This window comes from Arvicanthis niloticus, chromosome 25, assembly GCF_011762505.2.
Source record: "Arvicanthis niloticus isolate mArvNil1 chromosome 25, mArvNil1.pat.X, whole genome shotgun sequence".
In the NCBI taxonomy this organism is placed as follows: Eukaryota; Metazoa; Chordata; class Mammalia; order Rodentia; family Muridae; genus Arvicanthis; species Arvicanthis niloticus.
Genome location: NC_133433.1, coordinates 9004078 through 9011604, shown reverse-complemented (window position 1 = coordinate 9011604; position 7527 = coordinate 9004078). Strand labels below are relative to the sequence as shown.

At 39.4% G+C, this 7527-nt stretch overlaps 1 protein-coding gene across 1 annotated transcript; it reads left to right on the top strand.

Annotated features, from left to right (window-relative positions):
• The first annotated feature begins 1205 nt into the window (after positions 1-1205).
• Ndufaf4 (NADH:ubiquinone oxidoreductase complex assembly factor 4) lies at positions 1206-6350 on the top strand. The gene is made up of 3 exons (XM_076924065.1): positions 1206-1430; positions 1697-1800; positions 4585-6350. Exons 1-3 carry the CDS (start codon positions 1295-1297, stop codon positions 4867-4869), a joined length of 525 nt encoding a protein of 174 aa, XP_076780180.1. The 5' UTR covers positions 1206-1294; the 3' UTR covers positions 4870-6350.
• Positions 6351-7527: the final 1177 nt, after the last annotated feature.

The following is a 7527-nucleotide window of genomic DNA, read 5'->3' as shown; positions in this document are numbered from 1 at the left end:
GGACTCACATGAAAATAAGATTCTCACTTCTAAAATGCTTTAGCAGGCAATGAGTGTAATTGCTTCCATAATTCTTAAAGCACACAACAGACTTAATGAGGCTAAAGAACATTTCTTGGCACCTAGAGAAATTGGTTTTAAAAAATTTACCCAATTATGAACTTGTTTCAAAGCTCTCAGATGGAAATCTTGGAGCAGACTGCCACCTTCAGGATAACTAGGAAATTAACTCATCGAACACGGTTTTAACGGTGAGAACTTTACCCCTCTAGTCTTTTCCTAGTAGTCGGTTAAAAAATTAATTCCCCTCCCCCTAATTTTTGCTTTAAATTGGCTAGACACAACCAATCTATTCACCTAATCAACCAGGCTAAAATCTTAAATAGATTTCACAACCACGGTCTGGGAGAAATATTAATTTGGAAACTTATTTTCTTGCTGGTGGGCTTTAAAACGTATGGGTCAATCACATTGAATCCTTTCAGAAATGAAAAAAAAGAGAGAGGGGGTGGGTTGGAAGAGGAGAGGAAAGGAAGATGGAATGTGTAACTTTTTTTTCCAAATACACCGTTGAAGTCTTCCCACCCCCTCCGCTTCCAAATACACCGTTACCCAAGATTTCTGAGACGGAGAGAGGCTGCAGAGCTGAGAAATGGGGCTGAGAAGAGCAGGGTGATTCGGTGCTTACGGAGGAGTACGCCAAGTTAGTAATACGAATGTGAGAAGATGGAGGAAAGCCTAAAATTCATAGCATTAGGGACAAAGTGACGGGAAAATGGTATGCAAAGATAGTGAAAGAGTTAAAAACAAACAAACAAAACCAAAACAAAATTGGCTCAGAAATGCACCAGGCAAGGGACAGGAAAATAAAGGTTGTCAAAACGCAAGAGCGGCTGAGAACAAATATTCTCAATTTTCGTCTCTCAAAAGCATGGGCAGGTAAACTCGGAACCTTGACCTTGAGCTCTGCCCTCTGAAGAAGTTGGAATATCTCCGTTCCTGACTTCAGCTACTCCGGATTTTTGCAACCGTGGGGTCAACTCAAACTCCAGAGTCGCCAGTGGGCGTCCCTGGCAACGCCCACAGATGTCTGCGCATGCGCACCTGCCCGTGGTGGGGGGGAGGGGAAACGGAGTCCAGCGAGAGTCCTCCCGACCGCCAGGGGGCGACGAGCGCACCCTCGGCGCTTTACCAGTGCCTGACCCCTGGTGTGCGCATGCTCTGCGAGCACAGAGGTCACCCGCGCCGGTGTCTCCCCACGTGTGTAGTGCACTAAGGGCATCATGATTTAGAGATGGGGGCTCGCGTGACCCGCGCCTTCAGGAACTTCAACGTGGAGAACCGAGCGGAGCGGGAGATCAGCAAGAGGAAGCCCTCCATGGCACCCAAGCACCCTTCCACCCGCGGCCTCCTGCGAGAGCAACTGAGTCGTGAGTGCCGCCCCTCCCAGGCCTCCGGTGACATTGAGGTCGTCCCTGCGCGGGCCCCGGGTGGCGGCGGCTGGGAGGAATCCGGGAGCCCAAGGCAGCCCGAGCTCCCTCAAGGGGTCTGCGCAGGGCGTACGCAGAATTCTCGCCCTAGTGTTCACCCCTAGATGTCCAGATGATTGTTTAATTTAATATTGTCATACATGTTTACGATTTTAGAGAATTTTTTTTTAAAAGAAAAATATTATGGCTTTTCCTTCTTTCCTTAGAGTTTCCAGAAATCGAAGAAGACGTTTCTAGAAAAGATAACAAGCTGCTGTCATTACTAAGAGATGTATATGTGGATTCCAAAGATCCGGCGCCTTCCTTGCTGGTAACGTATGCGTTAATTAAGTCAGCAGTTTATTTTGGAGATCTGAGGAAGTCATCAAGAAAAAGAGGACAACGGATGACAGTGCAGAGTGTGTGGAGCGGCGGTCAGTGTAGAGCACAGAGAGCTAGAAACAGGGTTTGGCTTGTTAGATACTTAGGGTCGACCGGAAGACATGTGAGGGGATTGGTTGAATGAACCTGTGGGAATTGTTTATTTGCAAACGTTGTAGGGTTTGGTTATGGCACTTTTTAGTGGCTAACTGAGTGACAAATAAGACTTTGAGAGCTATTTTCATATCCTGTACATTAAGACAGGCTCTTAATGACAGCCTCAGTGTTGGGGGTTTGTGGGGGCATGTTTGTATTTTTTGAGGATATGTCCCGACAGGATATGTAATATTATGTGTAAGTTAATATAGTATGCTGGGATGGTGGGCGTGTTTCACGTGTCAGGTGTAAGTGTTTGTGTGTAGTGATCACAACAGACCATGGTCTTACTCTCTGAGGCCACTGACACATTGGGGTCCACAGACATTAGCAGATGAGCACCTATATAAACTATAGTATAGCTACAGGCTGGAGAAGATGTGATATATATATTAATTACAAATAAAAAGATGTAAAAATAAATAAATAAATAAATAAAAGATGTAATATATATATATGATATATATTACAAATATAATATATTATATATATATATTTGTATTATCTAATACTAAGCAAAAGACTGCAATTACAACTACTTATAAAATACTCTTAGTTTAATAGTGAGTGTAGGATTAAGTTACTAGTAGATTCTCAAACAAAAAAAGATACATTGATTGATGGACATAATGTATGATTTTTAAACTGAGCAATATCTGGAACTAGGGTTTCTCATACTATGCATGGGTTTGTGTGTGTGTGATTTTTGTGCAAAGACACTTATTTGATATTGTACTTAGTATTTAGACTGTAGAAGTGACCAGTGTAACCTCTTTGAATAGGTTTCAGTCACCTCTGTCATTTACTTACTAATTTTCTGACTTATTGGTGCTGTTTGGTTTTGTTTCTTACCTCTAGACCCATACTATCTCAATAAAGAGATATGACACATCCTGGTGACTGTTATAACCTAAAAAAAGCATCTTGTTTCTTCTCAAATTATTCTCCTATAAATGAACTTGGAAATCAAATTGTTTAGTAAGCCTTGTTTAGATTCGATTATAATTAGATTGTATTCACAGTTTAACTACAAAAAGGTAAAGATTTTTAATTGTTTAGTCTTTGAGGGAAAGAGGAAATTGTTATTAAGTAGAAATTTTCTTCCCCTCATTTTAATACATGGGGAAATGAGTGATTTTTATTTCTTAGCTATCGGCATAGCTGGTTATCATTTCTGCTAGGAATTAGTTTTCCAGTTTCTTGGTTTTTTGATATTTTATGTTTATTCGGAATTTGTAATTTTTTTCTGCCTTTCTATTAAGTGAAAAGAAGATGTTAAATTTTAGTAAATTTTTTTGATGTCAAGTATTAATATGAAATACTGAATGGAAAGGTCAGATCTGTATGTATGGGGTGGATGGATGTACCTGGGTTTGGAAGATGAGAGATGCTTTGAGATTTAGGAAGTGGAAGAGGAAGAGAGTGAGTGCCTGAGACTCAAGTAGAAACATGAATATAGAATGAGCGAGTGTGGGAAACTGCTTAGAGGGTATTCAACAAGGGAGAGTAAAGGGGACTTGGGGTGATGGCTGCATCATGAAGTACATGCCAGGAATTTTAGATTTATCAGAAGGGCTTTGGGGAGTCATTGAAGAAAAGGGAGAGAGAGAGAAAGAAATATATAGCTGTTGGCCTGGAAGTGCTGTAGGCAGGTAGAGTTCAAAATGAAAGGAAAAAGGGAATCCTTGGCCCAGCTTAGGTAGTAGGCACAAAGGCTTAAGCTTAGATGGGAACTCAAAGAGATCCATCCACCTGCCTATGGATGCCTATAATGCGAGACCAAGTCTCAAAGTATGGATATGAGTGAATGTGTGTGTACCCTTGCGTGTGCGCGCATGCATGTACATCCATGTGCTGTTTTTTGCTGTGCTAACACTGACCAGAATCATCTTACACGTCTAGGTAACAGCTCATCAGTGAGGAAGACAGTTCTCAAGTAAGCTGTCAGAGCTCTGTTAGCGTGCTGCTCTTTGGAATGTTCAGCTAATCAGTTGGCATTCTTTTCATATACAAGTTGAGGTTTCCTTAACTGGTCTGCTTAGAACCAGAAGTCTTACAGATCTCATTTTGGAATAGTTGTATGTATATTTATTATGAAGCATCTTTGTGGTAGAGTCCAAAGTTAATCATGAAATTTGTTTGTATTTCATAAACAACTTAAAATCTTGAAGGCAAGTTGATGCGTTATTCTTAGCGTACCTGCATTTTGACTGCTGACCATCACAGGAAGTTAGATGTGGCACTTTCTACTTGGGACATCATGGTGGAGTTCCGAAGTTTTGGATTTTAAGGCACTTTGGGTCTCACAGTTTTGGGTCAGTCGTGCTCAGTGGCTGTGATCTCATGGTGTGCATTCATTGAGTTGCAGTTTTATAGAGGCGTTCTTAGTTATGGCGAGCTATAGTTAGAAAAAGAGAAGTACTGTGAGAAAGCAAAGTTTGAGGAAGTATGTATGTGTTTATTTGAAAAGAAATGGTATAGACTTAAGAGTCATGGAAGATGTAAATATTTTATCCTAAAGCTTTTTTTTTTTTTTTTTTTTTTTTTTTTTTTTTTTTTTTTTTTTTTTTGGTACTAGGTAAAAAATGTTATACCACAGAAGGAACCAGAGGAATTCAGACTGCCGATAGGAAATCACTTTGATAAGAATCTCATGGACATTCCCAAAGGCAAGGTTACGGTTGTGGAGGCATTGACCCTTCTCAATAACCATAAACTCTCTCCAGAAACATGGACCGCTGAGAAAATCGCCCAAGAATACCATTTAGAACTGAAGGATGTAAATTCTCTTCTCAAATATTTTGTTACTTTTGAAGTCAAAGTCTTTCCTCCTGAAGACAGGAAAGCAATACAATCCAAATGAAGAAAATCACAAAACAATTTCCTGTGGGCACTCCCAAGCTCCCTGTCCTTGTTTTTCATGTATTCAATTATACAAGTTACTGTGAGTTGAAGACCATAACGTTGAGAGCTCTTTGACCTCTTCAGGGTTGTTCATATAATTTTTTTTTAAATTTATGTATGTGTAGTTCCTGGGTATATGTTGGCAGTATTGATCATGTGACCCAAATCATTCAATATTAAGTTTTACTTTCCAGTTGAGGTTGGTTTGTTCTTTGTAGGAGACATTGAAATCAAGAACCCTCCTGACTCCTATGGGACTGGCATTGTGTTAGAGACAGATAATCAGCAGGGAGACACAGTGACTGTATTTCCCAAGTGAAGAAAGAGGAGACTGAGTGCAAAGGAAGGAAAATATATATTACTACTCTAGAGATTAAAAAAATCTATGAGGTTTTCTAAAATGTTTTAAATTGGTTATAAATATGAAATCACTTTTTAGAAGAATTAGTAGTGTCTGTGACTTGCTAGCTGTCTCTTTTGACAAATAGAAATACATAACTTGAAGAGTTTTCTGAGAGGCAATACTTAAGGCTATTTGAGCAAATAATTTAGAAATGAGAGAAATAAGAGGATCCAATTTGATAACCAAATGTTTCTACCTGTTTTCATTCTAGGAGAAAAAATAGCTAGTAGAAGTATAAAATAAATCCCTGAGTGGACCTAGGAAGTTACCAATTCATTCACTTAAACTCTGGAGCCTGACACATTCAAGTAATAGAATCTCAGATGAGGTAATATGAGTGTGGCTCATTCTGGCATGTTATACCTGTAGGTTCTTGGCTGTACTGTTTGACCTCTCTGAAATTGAATTTCTATAAAAGTATAACTGCCTTATGTAAATTTCAAGACAGCAGTGAAGATAAATGACAAAAGACCAGGCAAATACAAAGTCTTGTAGTTAAAAATGGGTGTAAAACATACAATGGAGTTGTCTGTAGTTTATGATGCAAGGAAACCAGAATTTAGGGTCTCAGAATCCTACTAGTACTTTTACTTATTCTACCAAAATGAAACACTTCAAGAAGACAGAATGGAGTTGGAATTGGGCTTGTCCATATTCTTTCAAGGGAATACACAGACATCCTTGCCTCGAGATTCCCCTGGAAATGATATGGAAGATGAGAGGAATCCAGCATGGTGATGGAGGAAGGCAGATGTAACAGCAGAGATGGGAGATGAATGGAAAGTTTGTAAGCTTTTTCAGATCTAGTTCCAGTGAATAAAGTACCTACTTATTTGTAGTTCAATACAGAAGTTTAAGAGAACATGCTAATTCTAATCATTGCAAATTATATTGGAAAATGCAGTCAAAACCATCTTTAATTCAAAATGAATATGTGAATCAGTAGTACTGACTCATGTTTCCTGGGTGGCTAGCAGATGTAAATATGGTTTCTTCTCTGGTATCACACAATAAAATCCTTCCATTTTACATATTAACCCACTTTCCTGCTTTTTTGTTTCATGTAGAACATTAATTGTAATGTCACAGAAGATGTGTGGAATTTACATTTGAAAAAATGGAGTTTAGATTTCAGTTCCATAACTAGCTGTGTCTGAATTCTCTCTGACTAAACAACCAGTGATTGTTTGAAGTGCGGTTTATGTACCAGGCACTAACCTAGGTGCTTTTCATGTATTAATTTTCTTAACATTTACCACAGGCATGAAGTTAAGAATGTTTTCCTGGGACAGTTGAAGCCTGGGAAATTTCAATAACTACAAAGATTATTGGATGTTGAAGAATAAACAGAATATTTTATACTGACTACTACACTGGGTTGCCTATATGGAAGTTGTAGGAATTATATGAATTGATACACGGTTGCCTGGGCATAAAGGGCCAAGACTGCTCAAATGTGTGCTTGTGTGAGAGTCCTTTGTAGAGCTTTGGGCTAATAGAGGAGTAAACTCTCTCCGCTAAGAGAGACTGGGTAACAGGATTGAGGTCCCTGAATGAATGGATCCTAGATCAAAGATGCTCTAAAAATGACCAATGGCTGTAATGTCTGCTGGTATGAGTGGCTGGTGACTGGGGTTTGGGTCTAAGATTTATTTTGAAAAGTGAGGAATGGGGAACTGCATTTGAAGGAATGGAACTGAATATGGAGGAGAGAAGAAAAGAACTCCCAGGATTGTTAGTAAAAGTGAGAGCTGAGAAAAGCTGTTCATGAAGAAGCCTGAAGCAGAAGAGTGGGTGGTTTGGGTAAAATTCTACCCTTTAATAGGGTATCCAAACTTAGGCACAGCTACTGGCAATACCAACTACTTAGTGTCTAGAGACACAGAAATAAACTCAGGTAAGTTCACCTAACCACAAAGACTACATCTCAAAGCCATTTGATATAATAGCTTTACCTTTTACTTTTGGGGTGGGGGTGGGGTGGGGTTTGAGGTAATATCTTACTGTGTAGGCCAAGCTGGCCTCTAAGTTTTTAACCCATCTGCAGCGCCCTCCTCCCCCCAGTGCTGTCCTTAACTCCAGTATGTTACTATTTAGTGTCTCATCCAGAAGAGCTGCGTGTTTGCTCAAGAATCCTCCTTTATATTTACTCCGTGCACTTAAACATTCATGACCTTTGATCTGAATCTCTATATGATAAATCGCTATTTAATA